At 43.1% G+C, this 19,211-nt stretch overlaps 1 protein-coding gene across 1 annotated transcript; it reads right to left on the reverse strand.

Moving 5' to 3' along the window:
• Positions 1-659: 659 nt before the first annotated feature.
• On the reverse strand, positions 660-19,211 carry LOC148098500 (interactor protein for cytohesin exchange factors 1-like). The gene is made up of 9 exons (XM_087852410.1): positions 19,167-19,211; positions 14,455-14,624; positions 13,279-13,352; positions 13,002-13,073; positions 12,270-12,325; positions 10,704-10,792; positions 2,108-2,363; positions 1,859-2,031; positions 660-860 (listed from the first exon to the last, which is right to left on the reverse strand). Exons 2-9 carry the CDS (start codon positions 14,611-14,613, stop codon positions 660-662), a joined length of 1,080 nt encoding a protein of 359 aa, XP_087708536.1. The 5' UTR covers positions 14,614-14,624; positions 19,167-19,211.

The following is a 19,211-nucleotide window of genomic DNA, read 5'->3' on the forward strand; positions in this document are numbered from 1 at the left end:
CAAGGCGTTCCCCCGGATAAGCTGGAGGAGGTGGCTGGGGAGAGGGAGGTCTGGGCTTCTCTGCTTAGGCTGCTGCCCCCGCGACCCGGCCCCGGATAAAGCGGAAGAAGATGGATGGAAGTATTTGTGAAGCTGTGACTCAACATGTCAATTTTTTTCCAATTTCAAAGAATCCTTCCAAAAGTTGCTGAATCCAACACTTTAGTCACTTCTAAGCTGGAATGAGCCCCATTTCACATAAAACCATCATGCAGATCCATCATTTCCTTTGGAGTATTCCTGCTAAAGAAACAAACTGAAAAAAGTCACACAAGCTACTTGGTGGAGGTCATCTCTTTTTAAATAAAATAAACAGAAATTATATATAAAAAAAAATACATCCACAAAAATAAAGCAAATCGTCAAAAAAAAACATTAATCAAATACAAATTAAAGTTTTGGCTTGAAATTAAAAACAGTGTTTCCTAAGCTTTAAAGACCTGCAAACATTCCAATCTGCTGCGTGAATAGAAGTGAGGTGAAAAGCATTTAAAAGTTAACCTCGAGTACACTTGTAGCATCGTTATTCAATCCAGAGTAGGAACCAACTTCCCCTCATCACAGGATGATGGTGGGGTTTAGACATTTTTGTCTTTCAGTGTCTTTCAGACTTCATAATGTTACTGTACAGCAGTGTTGGGCAGCTCTAAAATCTCAGACACTATCCCGTCTGGGCTTGTGGCACCCTCTGCTTCCTGGTTGTGCTGAAGGATATCTTGCAGCAGGATGGTGTTGGTGAGTCTCCACTCCCTGTACATAAGCGCTGTGAGATTTGGTTCATTCAGGATCTTCTCCAAAGCCAGCAGCTCGGACTCTTTAGCCTGAAAAACACGAGTGTTAGAAACATGCGGTGATCCTCCATCAGGCATCAGCTCATGGAGGAATCCAAACAGGGTGTAGATTACGCTAATGTTTAGTGTAGGGTGTCCCCAAAAGCGGGTCAGTTCCCATTAACTCCCTTGTTAAAATGTCCAGTTTTACAGAAGAAAAGAAACTGTTTAAGCCTGCTACAAGAAAACAGCTCAGGCTGGAGCAATAGTTTGGAGATATTATTATTAATAAAGTCAGAGGCAGTCACAGAAGTAGTCTCCTTAAATAAAAATCTAGGGATTTCTTAGATAGTCAGTCTGCATGTCAACATCGATTGACCCTGTATTATGCAGGACAGCTAGCATTAGCTGATAGCTTAGCAATTCAACATTACAGTTGGCCATTGATCAAAGACCACTGATCAATGGCCATGAGTACCATTAATTATTGATCACCAACCAAACTAAATTAACAATAAAGGATCCTGAACACCCTCTGCACAACTTACCACACATGTAGCCGAACACTAACATCTGTTACAGCTCTGCTGCTTCAAGGACAGGTGCAGACAATCCTTACCACCATGATACCTGGATTCATTTTCAAGAATAGCTCCTTACTGTATCATATTCGTAAGTGTATTTCTATGTAATTGACTGGTGTTACACAGTAATTTTTTCCAAATTTTGGGATAAATAAAGAATTTGTTGTTTGATATTATCTAAGTATGTGGTTTAACTTCTTATATTAAACTGGCTGTAAACATGATAATTTCGACTGTAAAATTGGACACTTTAACACGTCTTTTGGGATTGACTCACTTTTGGAGCCAGGCTGAAGCAGCCATTAGAGGAATCAACACGCTGTTTGGATTCCTCCATCAGCTGATGAATGATGGCCCTTTGACATTTCAGCCCCAGGGTCTGCTACTTGATAACAGCATGTGTAACTGAGTACCCTAACCCTTTCATTTTTTGGCATTTAGTTAAAGACAAAAGTTCAGACTCACCTTTAATGTGCTTTTGAGTATCCGGACCAGGTGAACCTTTTCATTGACTTTTTCATTCTTACATCGCCGGATAAATGAGGCCCTGAAGTCCCTCTGAAAATTCTGTCCAGTTGGATTGACGCTGGCTGCTTTCAGATGGTTGTAGAGGCTCTCCATCTCATCTGGCGTTTTTTCTGGAAACAGGAAGAAATCAGTAAGGTTAAGTAGCAGGAGACGACATGATAACCACGTGTAGCTGCAGGTGTTTACCCTGGACTGTGCCCTCTTCTTTTTCCTCTCTAACATGAATTAGAGGAGGAGTCTGTGTTCCACTGGTTTCATCCTGCTTGGGGAGGTCCAGCCAGGACAGACAACCGCTGCCCTCAGAAACTGGTCTTTGTCTTCGGTTTTTGCTCAAAGAGCTTCCAGCCGAGCTGGTTCTACTTCTACTTTCAGTGATTATTGATGAGACGGTGGGGAGTGAGGTGCAGGATAAAGACTCCCAGGGTGGCTGAAGACGGTTTCCCTGTGAAAAGGGCAGAAAGTGTTTCAGAATATGTGTTTTTAGTCATTTTAAATTTAAGATTAACCCTTGATTAACCCCTATCCCAGTGAGAGATATAACCTGGACAAGTTGTCAGTCTGTCACAGGACTAACACAGAGGGAAAAAACAGTTCACGCTCACAGGCATGCTAGAACAACCAATCAACCTGACCCCATACACGTCTTTGGAATATGGTAGGAAACTGGAAAAAACCCCTCAGAAATCAGGAGAACATACCTATCAAATGTTTAAACTGAGCAAGTGTACCATTTTAAATAAAAATATGATATCTCTTTTTATCTCTTTTTGAATCTTCTTTTCAAATGTTCTGGCAGGAAAACATGTCAAAATAGTCTGATAGAGGACTCTAGCTGCTCAGCAACTCTGGATCTTCCTTGTTGTATTTTTGGTTTCATGATGCTTGTGAGTTTCATTGACCTACTAATGATCATGTGCCAAGGTATGAAAAAGGATGTGGGTCTTTATCAGGACATGTGTGCGCCATGACCTCCCCAGTGTTACCCATTCTAGCCAACCTTTGTATGGAGGAAGTGGAAGTGGCTAGGTGGAACAGGAAAGGAACAGCACCTAGTGTTAGAAAGCCCACTGTTTACACGTTATTTGCTTGGTTGAAGTGTTGTGGTTGGTCGATAGATAGTGTTTGCGCTGTGGAATTTGATATGTCCTACGTCATTGAACTCACCATGTCTATGCTGACGCTCCTTGAATGCACCACTCTGTGCCGTGTGCTGCTAGTCTGCCTTTGTAGCTGCTGATAGCCAGCATTTTTCCTTGTGTCTTCTCACCAGTATCTCGTGGGTTTTGGTTTATTGCTGTGTGTGAATGCCAGAAGGTGGGTTCTGTTTACATGATGTTGTGTATGTCAGCTGCTATTGTGTGCATTTGTTCCCTCGTGGCTATGCTAATGTTATCCTATGCTAATACGCTAATATGCTATGTAAGCTACTAAGCTAGTTAATGCTAATTATAAATCTTGTGTAATTGTTGAAGTTGTTATAGATGTGAGTGTTGAATACAGTTCCTTGTGCTATCTCTGTGCTAGAATAATGTCTAGACATGTTGAATATTTTATGTGTGCTGTACTGATAGTTGCTTTATGTATCATTACTACAGACCACAGCTGAATAAATCTCCTAAACTTGGAAGCTGCCTCCGTGTTCTTTAACCGGAACACACCCACCATACCTTGCCGCTCTAAATCAAATCAGCTAAACTCCCGGAGACAACATTCTCTCCATTTTATGGTCCTTCGAGCCGGATTAGAGTACTGATTAAGGTATGGAACAGACAGATGTCCAGGCTGACTCAGCACCCCCACGTGTTTCACAGAGAGAGCGACAGCCACCTGCTTACCACGATTATGAGGTTTCAACACTCCCTCTTGAGGGACAAACTCAAACCATGCAACCGGCTACTGCTTCCCAGTGTTCACATAGTGGTAAAACACGCTCATCCCAGAAGAGCTCCAGCTCCAGGTCCACAAGGGCATCACGCTCGTCGATAAGCAGATTCCCTTCCCACGCATTTTCAGACCTGGAAACAGCCCAGCTCGAAGAGCGAGTAAAGCAGATGGAACTTGAGGAATTCCAACAGCACCTGGAAGAGGATCAACAAGTCGAATATGGATGTCAACGACTTCAAGCTCAAGCCAGAGAGGCCCAGCAGCTACAAGAAGAAGCCATTAGAACCCAAGAATCGCTGAACAGACAGCTGGAGAGGCGACGACAGCTAAAGAAGAGGGTAAACGAGCTGGAGATAGCCAAGATGGTTACTTCTCTCCTTAAAGAGAAAGCACAAGAACCCAGTGGTTCCAGAGTCTCACCATGCCCATCGGAGAATAGTAATTCGAGCTCCCATGCAGCTCTACCTTCAGTCGGTCCTGTGGGTCAGCCTCCTCTACCGCTAGGCGCTCCACCCTCAACATTTACCGTGACTCAGCCTCCAGCGCCCGTGGTAGCTCCACCTCCAGTAACCATGGCCTCGCATCCACTGCATTCTCAATGCATGCCCCAAGTGCTGCACCCAACTGTTCCAGCTGGACCTCGGTCTACTACCCTTGCACCTGATACCTCTTACCAGGCATCTACTCCATTCTCAGTTCAGCCATCGCAGTACGCTTGTGCAGCCTGCACCAACCCTGCCAAAGCAGAGTCATCTTGCACTCCCACCCAGACTAAGTCCGAGCTACATCAACTACCGACAGCTAATGCGTACCCTTTCCTCGCCACAGGTTATGGCATTCCCAAACCTATGATTCCCTCCTTTGAGAGTGGCCGTGAAAGTGACTTTGCCTTATTGAAAATGGCCCTTGACAACCTGTTGAACAGTCATCCACACCTGAATGAGCAGTATAAATATCAAGTGCTGCTTGGGCACCTACGGCTACCTAGTGCAATCCAGCTAGCTAAGGCATACATGCACGACCCAACGCCGTACACCATGTCCATGCACGCCCTGCAGGGCAAGTATGGGCAACCCCGTCAGCTCGTCCAAAGTGAATTGGGCACAATTCTGAATGCTCCAGCTATCAAATTCGGCGACGCAGAAGCCTTTGATGCATTTGCCTTGTCTATCCAATCTCTAGTAGGAATGCTTAGGACACTGGAGGGCCAGAACGGCTTTGAGCTAAGATGTGGGTCTCATGTCGACCGACTACTGAGTAAGATGCCACCCAGTTATCGCGATGGGTTTGTAGAGCATTGCCTGAACCAAGGCATTCTTCGGACAGGTACTGACCAAACCTATACCCTGCCTGATCTGAGTTCCTGGCTGCAGATGAAATCCCAAGCGAAGCGCATTGCAGGTAGAGCTGCTTCACTCTATAGTCCTGAAGCTTATAAGCTGACAAAGAAAGACCAGCGTCTTCCCCATACACCAAAGGAGAAATCTACAGCCTTCTTCCTGACTTCCCGGGAAAACCCCAGCGCAGAAGGGAGTTCTTTCCGACCAAAGTCCTCATCCAGACCAAAACCATACTGTCCGCGCTGTGAGAATAAGGAACATTTCCTGAACGCTTGTGTAGACTTTAAAAAACTGACCACCGACCAGATGGTGAGGTGGTTAACTGATGAACAGCGGTGCTGGAAATGTGGAAGAACTCACCAGCCAGAGGTTTGCACCCTCAAACGACCTTGTAATACCTGCAGAGAGCAACACCTGACTGTACTGCATGATGCTGTCCAGCAGATCCAGAAGAGTGTGCTCATGATGACTGCTCCGACTACAACAGTGTACTTGGATAGGCCAAACCGTTCCCCCAAGGTGATGCTGAAGGTTGTAAAGGTCTTGCTGTACAACAGGGACCAAACATTGGAGACTCATGCAATACTTGATGATGGCTCAGAACGAAGCATCATTTTACCACAAGCTGTTCGACGCTTAAACCTCAGCTCAGAGCCTGAGACGCTTACCCTGCGGACTGTCCACCAAGAGGTAGTGCAGCTTCATGGCGCCTCAGTCTCCTTCCAAGTGTCTTCCCCCTACAAACCTGTGGAGAAGTATCATATACAAAAGGCATTCACCGCCGAGGCCCTTGGTCTCTCAGAACATTCCTATCCGGTGAGGATTCTCCAACGCCGCTATGAACACCTGCGTGACTTACCTCTGCCTTTGGTAGACCATGTTCAACCTCTGCTGCTTATTGGCTCTGACATGCCTCATCTCCTGGCACCTACAGCACCAGTTCATCTGGGCCCGACAGGGGGACCCATCGCTGTCCATACGAAGCTTGGTTGGTCGCTCCAAGGTCCCATCAGTATCGACCAGACTCCTGCAACTGAGCAGCAGTGCCTGTTCACAACAACCGTTGTGCCAACCAGTGAGCTTTTCAGGAATGTTGAGCGTCTCTGGCAGATTGATACGCTGCCTTATGTGAGCGAGAAGCAGGTAACCCGATCGAAGCAAGATCAGCAAGCTCTGAACCTACTCCAGACATCCACCATCAGGGTCACTGTCGATGGGACACAGAGGTATGCCACACCACTGCTTCGTCGCGCCAACTCCGCCACGCTTCAAGCTCCTATGGAAGCAGTCTTACCAAGTCTGCGCAGTACAGAGAGGAGACTTGTCAAAGACCCACAACGCGCTGAAGTGTATTGTCAGGAGATTCAGAAGCTAGAGAAGTTGGGCTATGTAGCTGTGGTGCCACATGAGATAGCTAGAACCACTGCAGAATCCTGGTTCATACCTCACCACATGGTGCGACACAATAACAAGGACAGGATCGTCTTTAACTATTCTTTCCAGTACGAAGGGAAGTCCCTCAACTCTATTCTCCTCCCTGGACCTGCCCTAGGTCCATCTTTGCTAGGAGTTCTTCTTCGGTTTCGACAGTATCCAGTTGCTGTGAGTGGCGACATCAAAGGTATGTTCCACCAGATACGCCTGTTGCCAGAAGACAAACCAGTGCTGCGCTTCCTCTGGCGGGACATGAAGAGGAATGAAGAGCCGAAGATCTATGAATGGCAAGTGCTACCATTTGGCACTACATGCAGTCCTTGCTGTGCCATCTATGCATTGCAGCAGCACGTCCGGGACACTTGTAGTTCCAATCATGACCTCGTCAATTGTGTAGAGCAGTCATTCTATGTGGATAACTGCCTCCGCAGCACCCACTCCCAAGAGGAAGCTAAGGCCCTAGTCGACAGTCTGCGCCAGCTGCTTCACACTGGGGGCTTTGAGATACGTCAATGGGCCAGCAACATCCCTGCTGTCATTGAACATCTTCCATCCAATGTCAGATCTGAGAGTAGTGACCTATGGCTCTCTCAGTCTAGCACGGACCTGTGGGAGCCAACTCTGGGATTGACATGGGATTGCCTTCGTGACTCCTTCAAATACAGACATCGACTGGGGAAGAGAACTGAACCCACACTGAGAAACGTCTACAAAACACTTGCGTGTCAGTATGATCCGCTAGGTTATATAGTGCCGTTCACCACGCGGGCCAAGATTCTGGTACAGGATCTTTGGAAGGAGCAGCTCGGCTGGGACGACCCGATCCAGCCACCTAGCCTTCGTGACAGATGGCTTGCCTGGGAAAAGGAGATTCCGGATCTTATCCAGATGGAAATCCCCAGATGTTATGCACCAGCATCTGCTGATTCGTCTGCTTCGAGCAGAGACCTTCACATCTTTTGTGACGCTTCCGAGAGAGCATATGGGTCTGTCGCTTACCTGCGGACAGAAACTGCTCAGAAGGAAGTCTATGTTGCCTTTGTAATGGCTAGATCCCGAGTGGCTCCAAAGAAACAGTTGTCCATGCCACGGTTGGAGCTAAGTGCCGCTCTCACTGGTGCACAACTAGCTGGTCTCCTTCAAGCTGAGCTCACGCTGCCCATTCGGAAGGTTATTCTCTGGTCGGACTCTACTACCGTTCTCCACTGGATCAAGTCAGAATCTTGCAGCTATAAAGTTTTTGTGGGCACGCGGGTGGCAGAGATCCAGAGTCTTACAGATGGGAGCACCTGGAGATATGTGGATAGCGCGAATAACCCTGCTGATGACATTACCCGGGGCAAGACCTTGAAGGAGCTGTCACGACCACACCGGTGGCACCAAGGCCCTGAGTTTTTACGTCGATCCGAGGATCATTGGCCGACCAGCCCACCAGCATATCCAGAGCCAGAGGATGGTGAGCTGAAGAAATCATATTTCTGTGGACAGGTTAGGGTTGACTCCTGCCCTCAACTTCCTGAAATCAGCATATTCTCCACCTGGAAGGATCTCATGAAGACAACAGTGCGGTCCCTACATGGGGCGGCTGACCCAAACTCAAGTTCGCACAGTGAAGCAGAGGATTATATCAAAGGTGAGAAACTTCTCCTGATGGACGCATCCGGACTGCTGCCGTTAAGGTCAAAGATCGAACGTATATTCGACCAGTAGCCCGCTTGGTCTCACTCCCTATGCTTGAAGATGATAAGGATCCACGTACCTGAGTGACCTTTCTACCTTGGATTCGACTGTCTGTGCAGACAGTCGGGGGCGGCTGTGTTAGAAAGCCCACTGTTTACACGTTATTTGCTTGGTTGAAGTGTTGTGGTTGGTCGATAGATAGTGTTTGCGCTGTGGAATTTGATATGTCCTACGTCATTGAACTCACCATGTCTATGCTGACGCTCCTTGAATGCACCACTCTGTGCCGTGTGCTGCTAGTCTGCCTTTGTAGCTGCTGATAGCCAGCATTTTTCCTTGTGTCTTCTCACCAGTATCTCGTGGGTTTTGGTTTATTGCTGTGTGTGAATGCCAGAAGGTGGGTTCTGTTTACATGATGTTGTGTATGTCAGCTGCTATTGTGTGCATTTGTTCCCTCGTGGCTATGCTAATGTTATCCTATGCTAATACGCTAATATGCTATGTAAGCTACTAAGCTAGTTAATGCTAATTATAAATCTTGTGTAATTGTTGAAGTTGTTATAGATGTGAGTGTTGAATACAGTTCCTTGTGCTATCTCTGTGCTAGAATAATGTCTAGACATGTTGAATATTTTATGTGTGCTGTACTGATAGTTGCTTTATGTATCATTACTACAGACCACAGCTGAATAAATCTCCTAAACTTGGAAGCTGCCTCCGTGTTCTTTAACCGGAACACACCCACCATACCTTGCCGCTCTAAATCAAATCAGCTAAACTCCCGGAGACAACATTCTCTCCATTTTACCTAGCCTCTGGTACAGATACGTGGATGACACCAATTGTTCACGTGAATCATTGTTCAGGTCAACTCAGTGATATAACAAAGGATAATAATAATTTGCTGTTTCTGGACTGTGCTGTGCACATTGAGGAGAATGGAAACCTTAACATTGAAGTTTACGGGAGGCCCACGCACACAGACCATTAACTAATCCTATGCTGACACTACCATCTGGAAGAAACTTAGAGTAATCAGGACCCACCAACAGCGGGCAGAAACTGTTCCCTCTAAGGCAGGGGTGTCAAACTCAAATACAGAGTGGGCCAAAATTCAAAACTGGAACAAAGTCGCGGGCTAACATTAATATTTATTGAAAAAAAATCTTTTCAATTTTTTGCTGGAAAACTGAATATGGAACAAGCAAAGCTTAATACTAAACAATATATATATTAGCTGTATAATACCAGTAGGCCAGCTCTAATAGTAATTTGGTATGGCTTCGCGGGCCAAATGTAATTAGGCTGCGGGCCAAATTTGGCCCACGGGCCAGAGTTTGACACCTATGCTCTAAGGCATCAGGGAAAGAAAAGGAGCACACAAATGTAAAGGTTATGCCAGCTTTCATCAAATCAGCAAAGATGTACAGTAAAGACTTAAAGAAACTCAAAGAAGTCGCTTTTCTTGCCAAGATCCTGAGATTATCTGAAATCAGTGTGCCGGAATAATTAAGTGAAGTTCGAGCTGGGATTCTGTGAGGGTTGGAGGAATTATTAAAGGAAGAGAATTACAGTGAATGCAAGGTTGGAAAAGAAGGACTTGTTTCGGTTCTTAGAGAGGTAGAGCCAATCATGTATCATTCACTGCTGCCACTGTTAACTTTGGGTTAGTTGGGCTGCTCCAACTTTATGAATAGGAAATCCAAATTGAGAGGGAATTCCAGATGAAGATCTGAATCTGGAACAAGGCCTAGGAGCTGGGTAGAAGCTCTTAGTGCCCCAATACACACACCAGCACAGGTTGCTTCAAATACTGATGGTGATATAGCCACAGCTACCATTTAAACCAGCATTTACAGCGTGCGTACCCACCACAGTATCTTTCTGAACAATAGGTTTTCCCATTCAGTCAAAAGTTCCACATCAGCGCTGTTACAGGAAGTCAAAACTGAACGCAAACTAATCACAGAGCTTGAGGTTTTTTTGTTTTCAGAAAGGGTTGGGGTTAGAAAACCGACACAGTCTTACACAAAATTGAGAGATGCACCACTGGCTTAAACAACACCAAAACAACGGCTTGTGCCGGTGGATGTGACATCACAGGTTAGAGCTTCTTTGGCCTCATCATGCACAGAGTGCAGCTTGTATTAATGTTATTGATCAGTGTACATAAAGATGGGCATCATGATGACACCCCAAACTAATGCCAAGGTATTTCAGAAACTGGTGTTACCAACTATGGTTTCAAATCGAATCAATCAAAATCAATACAACAGCCTGAACAAACAGAGTTTTCCTCAGTGGTCATTTGTGGTACTGCAGCTAAAAATGCTGCAGCCCAAAGACCACTTGTTCCCACATGTATTACCCCATCTACGGTGTGGCTAGTGCCTATTTTACCTTCACATTAAGCTCTTTTCTATGGACTTCATGCATTTACTTACATTTTGGGTGGCCACTGAATCCAGCTGAGAGTCAAGAGAAGAAAACGACAAGTCTTCTTCATCCTGATCACTCCCCTCACTGTAGCGCTCTGCACACACATGCATAAATAGAGACAATGTAAGGAAAGCAGCAAAGCAAAAAATAAATAGATGACGTGTGAACAAAACTAGAGGACCAACAGATCAGTGAAAGAGATAACATGAGACAAGAAATGGGAAGACACATGTGAAGAGGTGATGAAAATCAGAGTGAAAGAATGATTTAAAGAAAAAAATGAAAAAGAAGGAAAAACTGAGAAAGGGTAAGGGAAAGGGTAAATGGGAAAAAAGGAATGAAAACTGGAAAGGAAGATGTAGCAATGGGAAAGGGAGAGGAAGTGTTTCAAGGAAAAAAAATATATGAAAAAGGGAAAAATACCCTTTTCATATATTTATATAATTTATTTCATATATAAATACCACCTTCCTTCTTTAAAAGGAAGGTGGGTGAAAGGGACAGGAATGAGCAAAGAAATTTTAGAAAACCAAATGTGTAAAGATGGAAAGGAAAGCTGGGATAATCAAAGAAAAGAAGATGGTGCACAGTGTGTGAAAAGTTTGTAGTAAGAGAGATATGTTAGTGGGAAGTAACTGTGGTCAGAAGTTTACAGACACTCATCGTGAGTATGTCATGGTATTTTTTGGCATTAATGATTTCTCTGCACAGTTCTTTTTCCACAGTGGAAGGATTGCACAGCACACATCTCTAATGACTCTGAAAAAACAGGACTTTTGAGCTTTTGAGTGTATCCACATATTTTAATTAGGGCTGAGGTCAGGGCTTTGGGAAGGCCATTCTAAAAGCTTAATGTTAATTTGATTTAATCAGTTTTAATGTTTTTGGGATCATTGTCCCACAGGAGAACCCAAATGTGTCAGTTTCAACAAGTTTCAAATGTAGAGTTGAGGCAATGTTGAAGAATTTGCAGGCTTCTTTACTTTTTGTGGTTGACAGGGGCCAGCATGGGCACCCTGACTGGTCTGTAACTATGCAGACCATGTGTGTTCTGACACCTTTCTATCAGAACCAGCATAAACTTTTTCAGGAATTTAAGCTACAACGTCTTGTCTGCTGGATTGGCCACACAGGCCAGCCTTTGCTCCCTACGTGCATAATTTAGCCTTGGCCCCTGTCACTGGTCCACCACTGTTCCCTCCTTGGAACCCTTTTGACAGAAACTGACCGCTGCAGACTAGAAGCATCACACAAGAGCTGCAGGTTTGTAGATGCTCTGTCCCAGACGTCTGGCTATGACAGTTTGGCCCGTGTTGTTCAAATCTTTATGTTTGCCAGTTTCTGAGAACAAAATGTTCACCCGTATGTGCCTCACCCACTAACAGTTGCCACCATGATGATCAGGGTTATTCATGTCGCCTGTCAGTGGTCATAATGTTATGTTTGATTTGAAGAGTTCAAAGACATTATTAAAAGCCAGAGTTACCCTGACAGTCACGCTCATGAGTGTGTGAAAACTTCAGACTGCAGCTGTGTCACCCTCATCATTTTGGTATTTTTAATCCTCTCACCTTCACTGTTGATTGCCTCATCTAGTTCAGCTGCTTCTGTCAGTTTACTGATCCACCTGGACACACGCACTGCATTATACTCTACAAATGACACACAACATGCAACATACTACACGGTGTACTGCAATGAATCAATAAAAAGAAAGATGACATTAAAAGGACGGGAAGAGGAAATGACTGTACTTTCTGACACAGAATAGTGATACTTATTAGTTCAGAGTAAAGTTTCTCAGCCACCACTGGCTGAAGTGCAAATGTCACTAACTCGAGGCTTCACTCTTTTCTATAAGACTGAGGCACTAAAGTTAGGAGAGGACATTCTGAGACAAGCATGTCTGCAAAATCTCAACAGTTCCTGCCTTATGTGGATCAGTTTGAAAAGTTATGTTATAATGACATTTTCTGCTGGTATAAACCCTCGGAGTGGGCCTAAGATGCTGATTTCCAGCATGACATGCATTACCAGACTGAACTGACCCCCTTTAAGCCAACCTCTGATTGGCTGCTCCATGTGTAAGGTTTAAACAGTAGATGGGAGGGGCATCTCTATCCAAATCTCTATAACATCATTCAGCACCAAGTGTATAAAAACTGTCAAAAGTCATATTTTATAGAAGAATTCATTCTTGTAACTGTACGCAGTCAATGACAGGAAATAAAGAGAAGCAGAATCGGTCAACTTTTTAAAAATTACATATGATAAAATAATAAAAATGGGTTAAAAGTACTCACTTATTCATTTCTATGTAGCTCTCAGCACCAATAGTAATCGTCACTACATTAGGATGACTGGCTGTTATGACACTGAAACACAACACAGAGCAAAGTAATGATAAATTCAATGCGCTATATAAAGCAGTTGGTGAAGATATGGAAAACAAATGCCTTGCAGCGGATTTCTCACCACTGAGACATTTTTTTAAGATGCTTTAGCAACAGAGGGTGCACAAACAGCTGAGTAAGTCTTGTGGTTTAAGAGGGGAAAATAAAAAAAAAAAACATATCATACTATTTCTTCCTGGAGGTTTTGGCCTGTTCGATGGTAAAGCCTGACAGGTTGATGAATCCATCAGCTTTCTCAGCCTGCAGAGAGGAGCAAAAAGAGCTCAGAAAACCTGATGAGAAACACTTTAATGCAGTGAAGTCTGCAGAAAACAACGTGTCTGTATCTCAGGTTCCTGTGTGATCTCAGCAAAGTGTCAGTGGTCAGAGCCAGAGGATGCACATCGCTGTGGACTGTGCTCTATCTGTCTGTTTGGTTGCAGTTTAACCTACTTTGTGTCTTAGTGTGGTTTGACTATATGCTTATTTAAATTTACAGCTTCACAGAGATAAAGGGATTAACATATGATTTTTAACATATAAGAAATGTTTCTATTTAAACCCATTTATATGGAATATTAATGTTTTTGTATCAAAGTAGAAACTTAAAAAATTTCAAAACCACGTAATTTAGTTATTTATTTTTCTAAAAGATGTCATGTGTGTCACACACAGGCAGCACTTCCTCTAAGGCTCACTTCAACAGTGAGTCAGGCCCCACAGACTCCCATGTTAAAACCTGCTTCAACAACAGTTTGGACTTCATCTGCAAAGGTTATTTTCATGCATAACTCACCCACTTAAAATCTATTTAGAGCTCCCCTCCACTTTTTAAAGCCATTAAACTAGATATCTTGGGCATGTTCATGGCTTTTGGAGCAACTTTCATGCAATTGTCTGACACATTGTATCCGAAAGTTTCACGAGGTCACTGTGTGTACAGCTAAACATCGTGAGCTTCAGCACTCAGATATTTAGGTCTACTTTTTATCTCTGCGTGATGTCACAGAGTTAGGTAATATGGTCAACTCAGACACCAAAAGCCCCACCCTACTTCTTTTTAAACCTTTTTAAGAGGGGCAACCAATCAGAATCAAGCTAGCTTCAAGGTAGGGTGGGCTCCTCAAATAAGGACAGAGGATCAAATGAGGAGTATAAGATAAAGAAGGATTATTTTGAACTATGAATCATGCAAAGCTACTCTAATAGAGTCCAAGATTAGGAATACAGTGCTCCTTCATGTTTTGCAAAGGCTCCGCAAACCGGGAACAGATTTTCTGATGCTAATCGCACATGTCAGACCTGAATTTTACTGCACGTTGTTTGAGCTGTAGGGCTTAACTGTGAGATAACTGTGGCTCACCATCTCGTCACTGTACCAGTACAGAGAGCTCCTCTGCAGGACAAACCAGTATCTCTTCCATCTGCTTCCCAGGAAGCTACGGCTCTCCTTCTTCCGGTGCAGCCAGCCCTGACAGTCCACCGCCCCCAGGTCTTTGACCGAAACCCGACGCCGACTCATGGCTGCAGACTCTGCAGGAGAAGGAGGAAGGCAGGTTACAGGTTCAGATCTTCAGATCAGAGGGAGGAGCCAACCAACAATGACGCTCCCTAGGGGCCTCACATGTACTCAGACAACTGGACAACTATTTTTACTAATTTCAGAGCTGCTTGCTTTATTGGATTTATTGAGTTATTTCTTCAGCTATAAGACCTGAGACACTTTAATGTACAATATTTAACTTATTCACCTGTATTTATTTTTACCTCTATTGTTTTAAAATGTTGACCTTTATTTTATTGTATATGCATTTTTATTTATTCAGCTCCTTATTAAATTATACATTTATCTTTTTAGACAGATTTTTATTGTCTGTTCTTCTTGCAGTTTATCTTCCTGTATTTCCATTTTTAATTTACTTTTAACATTATTTTATTGATTGAAACTTATTTTAGTTTTACCTAACAAGCAGTTAAGTAAATTTGTATATTTTTGTCACATTTGTCAAATGTCCCACGCTGCCTGGCTGCCTGCAGCTGTGAGCAGCAGGCTGAAACCCACAGAGCCTCGGTGCAGTGGTCATCCTATCTTCAGCCACTTTTGGTTTCCTGATTTGGTATTTATGAGTTTTCAAACAGACTCCTGATCTTCTCTGTAGATCCCAGTGTGTCCTGAAAATACAAAAGCCCGGGTAGTGCAAATGTTTTTAAATCATGCTGTCCCAATTCCACTGTTTGCTGGTTTATCTGCACACTCTGATGTTCGGTTTTGGCACTAATTTTAGAATAAACAACATCATTGAGCTGCTCTTCTGTCTCTTTTGATCAACTCATACAGATGAGACTGTTTCATTCTTTCTTTGTTGAGTCTGCCCTTTCATTTTCTATAAAAACAGGTTTCAGGAAGTCTTGACAGATAATTTGTGGTATTCTAATAACAGCAGAGAACAAGCAAGGCACTTTGTCATAAGATAAAACTTTCTTTTTTTTTTTTTACTTTTATTAGGATCAGTGATGACTTAGAAATGATGCATGTTGATAGTTTTTCTGCCAGACTGCTTGAAGAATCATCTCAAAACATAATTGTACCTGTAGACACAATGCTTGAGCTGTTATGCTCGCAAGGGTTTGGGTTTTGTTGTTGGACTTCTACCCACCCCACTGAAGAGCATCTGTCACAAAAGCCATCAGAGCAACGTTTTCTTCCTTTTTTGTTTTCGTAAACTTTCATTTTTTTATTTGTTGGTTTCAAAACAAACTAGAAAAAAAGTCGACCTGTGCAATGCGATCAGAGGTGCCACCATGATAACCTTCAGCATATCTGAAATTTGGACCATCTCAAAGGTGCAGAGTGCCATTGTGGACCCTTACCGTCCTTGGGGTTTGCTTGTTTAACCCCCTCAAAGGTGGCACTAATAGAGTCATTTTTCTGTGTTTTTCTGACCTTTTTTAGTATATTTATACTGACAGAGTGGGGTATTTAGTGCGTTTCGTATGCTGCATTATCTGCATGGCAAGTTTCCCAACTGGGACATTTTACTCTGTAACATCTGTGATATAATCTTAGCTCTCATATTACTAACATTAATGCTCTGCAATTCTATCAGCACAGAAAGTTAACACCCAAAGTCAACCTACCAAAGAAATGCACGACTCATACGCTTATGTGGTTACAATAGAGAACAAAAAAACATGTGAACCAAACAAAAATAGGAACTAATGCTGCTCTCTTCTCACATGAGCCAAACTTCACTCAAAGTGAAGTTTGGCCCCTGTTGCCCCAGTGGGCAAAGGTTTTGAATTTTGTCTATGTTTTGAATAAATTCTGTCTCTTTTCTATCCAAAATTTATGTCACTACCAGGTGTAAGTCTTCATCAGTATTATCCCTAACCCTGGGATAAGCTCTGAAATAAGAATATTAGTTTAGGGTTTATTTGTTCATTTCTTAATTTCTATTTGTGTTATTTAAAGTATTTTCCTCGAGAAGGAAAGAGCCAAGAAACAACTGGCTCCATAGGCTATAAGGATGTTATGTGTTTGTATACTTTCTGCCCAGTATGACCCATTTAACTAATCTTGAAATGACTGTTCAGTACAGGAATGAAGCCCAACAATCATGTTTTACAGTCCTGTGGTTTCAGCCTCAGATACTCAACTAATCAAAGTGATGTCATGACAAAAATGAATGACCAACAAAACATTTTTTCTCCTTCATTTCTGTCACACAAAGCTGTATGTAACGTTTCTCGCGGTTAGTATCATGGTTGTTAGGCAACCTGAACAGCACGACGAAGGCTGGAACGTCCCATTTCACAAGCCTCTCACTTCCGCACTTCTCGTACTTATAGTACGCACCGTACGTAGTACGCGTAGTGCGCGTACTTCAAGCGTGAATTGGGACCCTGAATTGGGACACAGCCACAGCCAGGCCACAGAGGAAGTGACAGGTAGGTGAGACAGGTAAGTGAGGAGAGCTATGCTGGAGTAATAAAGGCATGAAGACCATGAACGTGAGCATTAAATAGTTTTCTTTTTCTTGAATAGGGTAACCATATATTCAATGTAAAATGAAAAACAAACAAACAAAAACAACAAGTCCCAGGTAATCCACCCACACTAATCCCAAACCTTGATTCCGGACAGATATGCATGACGGGTATTTACACACCAGTTTTACCAGCATTAAAAGCTCACTTCAAGTAAACCTACTAAAGGAATACATGACTCGTGAACTTATGTGGTTATAAAAGAGAACAGATGAGTATATGTACCAAACAAAAATAGGAACAAAAATAGGAACTTAAGCTGCTCTTTTACCACAACTAAACTTAACTCAACAGTTGCTTCAAATAACACATCGAAACAAAATGTTAAGCCTGACCCAAGAAAGCCATTCTACCTAATTTAGCATTTAGCAACGGCAAGGAAAGGTGGTTTTCAACAATGACCCAAACACTAACGTGGTGTGAATATCCGGGATGAGCCCCCATTCATCTTAAATGTGCGCATGGTATGTGGCAAGAAGCTTTGCTTAAGTAGAAAATTAGGTATTTACCCAAAACTAGCAAAACTAGCAAAACTAGCAAACAGCAAAGAAGACTGCTGCCAGACAGGATGGAAGAGAGACCTGCAGCAGCTGACAACTTTCTCATGTCAGCTGTCTGATGTTAGATACACTCACACAAACAGAAAGGAAGAGGAAATGAAGTTATGTATTCATTTATATCACAGTGTGGATGTTGGTTTCATGAATATTAACACATTCACACAAATAGGATAGGGCAGGGAGGGGCATCACAGTTCTGTATAAGTTATTGGGGAAACTTCAGGTTTAACCTTTCACTTCTAACGGGGGTGGTAATTCATGTGTCATAGTAGTGTGCAGAAGTCTCCATGTACTGTCCAGTCACTTCTGTGTAAATTATGTAAATTCAGTTGTTAGTGTGCAGGTAGTAGGAGAGTCTGTAGGTTTTAGAGACAGTCTGATGTCTTTCCTTAATTAGCAAGCATAATTTACAGGAAACACTGATTTTCTGTGTGTGTGTTTCCTGTAAGATTACAAAGACTTTTTGTGTTAAGCATGCCTTAAATCATGGTTGCTATAGCAAGACATTTTATAATTGCTGACCTTGCAAGTAGGCTAAGCGGACTTCCTGGTCCGAGTTCTGTTTTGATATTTAAACTTCACTTGTCCTCAGCATTTACACTGCGTTTCATCTCTGTGAAGACAAGGCAAAGATATCCTGGACATGCTGATCATGAATATGTTGATACCAAAGTTGAGTATACAACATCTCTGTGGGCGTCATGTTCCACTGTTTAGTAGGTGGTATAGATGTGTGCTATACCTCAGGCTGCTGGGGGACTTCCCATGATGCACTGTGCACTTCTTTTCCACTCCCCATGCATTTATAGCTAAACATGTATTAATATTTACATTGAATTATTTATCCTGTTTTTTGGTCTTTTTTCCCATCGCTTTGCAACCAGTCACAGCATGGCCACCCCTTCCTGAGCCTGATTCTGTTGGAGGTCTCTTCTTCCCCACCATCACCAAGTGCTTACTTTACTTTACCTTACAATATAAAGCACCTCAAGGCAACAGTTTCATGGGGTGCTGTATAAATGCAACTGCACTGAATCACAAGTTTCTGGTAGGAAAATGTATGAACGCATACCTGTAAAGATCACGTGGTGTAATTGTGAGGTCCAAAACAGCTAAAAAATAATATATGATATCATGAAATTAGATTTCTTTGTCTGTTTTTTAACACTTTACCTTGCACTTTACAGGTTTACAGTATTAGCGATATTGCATGATGCTGCATATTTCATCTGTTAGCGGTTGCTTTTTTTGTTTTTCCTGTGTACTCTAAAACCAGTTTACCCCAGTCACCAAAAAAAAAAAAAACCCTCTACAGACTCACCGCTAATTGTATGAGACTGGGCAGATGTTTGTGGTCTCATTAGTCTTAACTTTACATGTCTCTCTCTAGCTAAGGTTTCTGTACACACGTCAAATGAAACAGAGGGGGAACTGAAGCAAGAATCTTTGCCGAAACAAGCGCCCTTACCTGCATTCTGGGTGTCCGGCAGTGTAATGCGTTTCCTGCAGACAG

This window comes from Neolamprologus brichardi, chromosome 15 (assembly GCF_056152115.1).
Source record: "Neolamprologus brichardi isolate AB-2024 chromosome 15, ASM5615211v1, whole genome shotgun sequence".
Classification (NCBI taxonomy): domain Eukaryota; kingdom Metazoa; phylum Chordata; class Actinopteri; order Cichliformes; family Cichlidae; genus Neolamprologus; species Neolamprologus brichardi.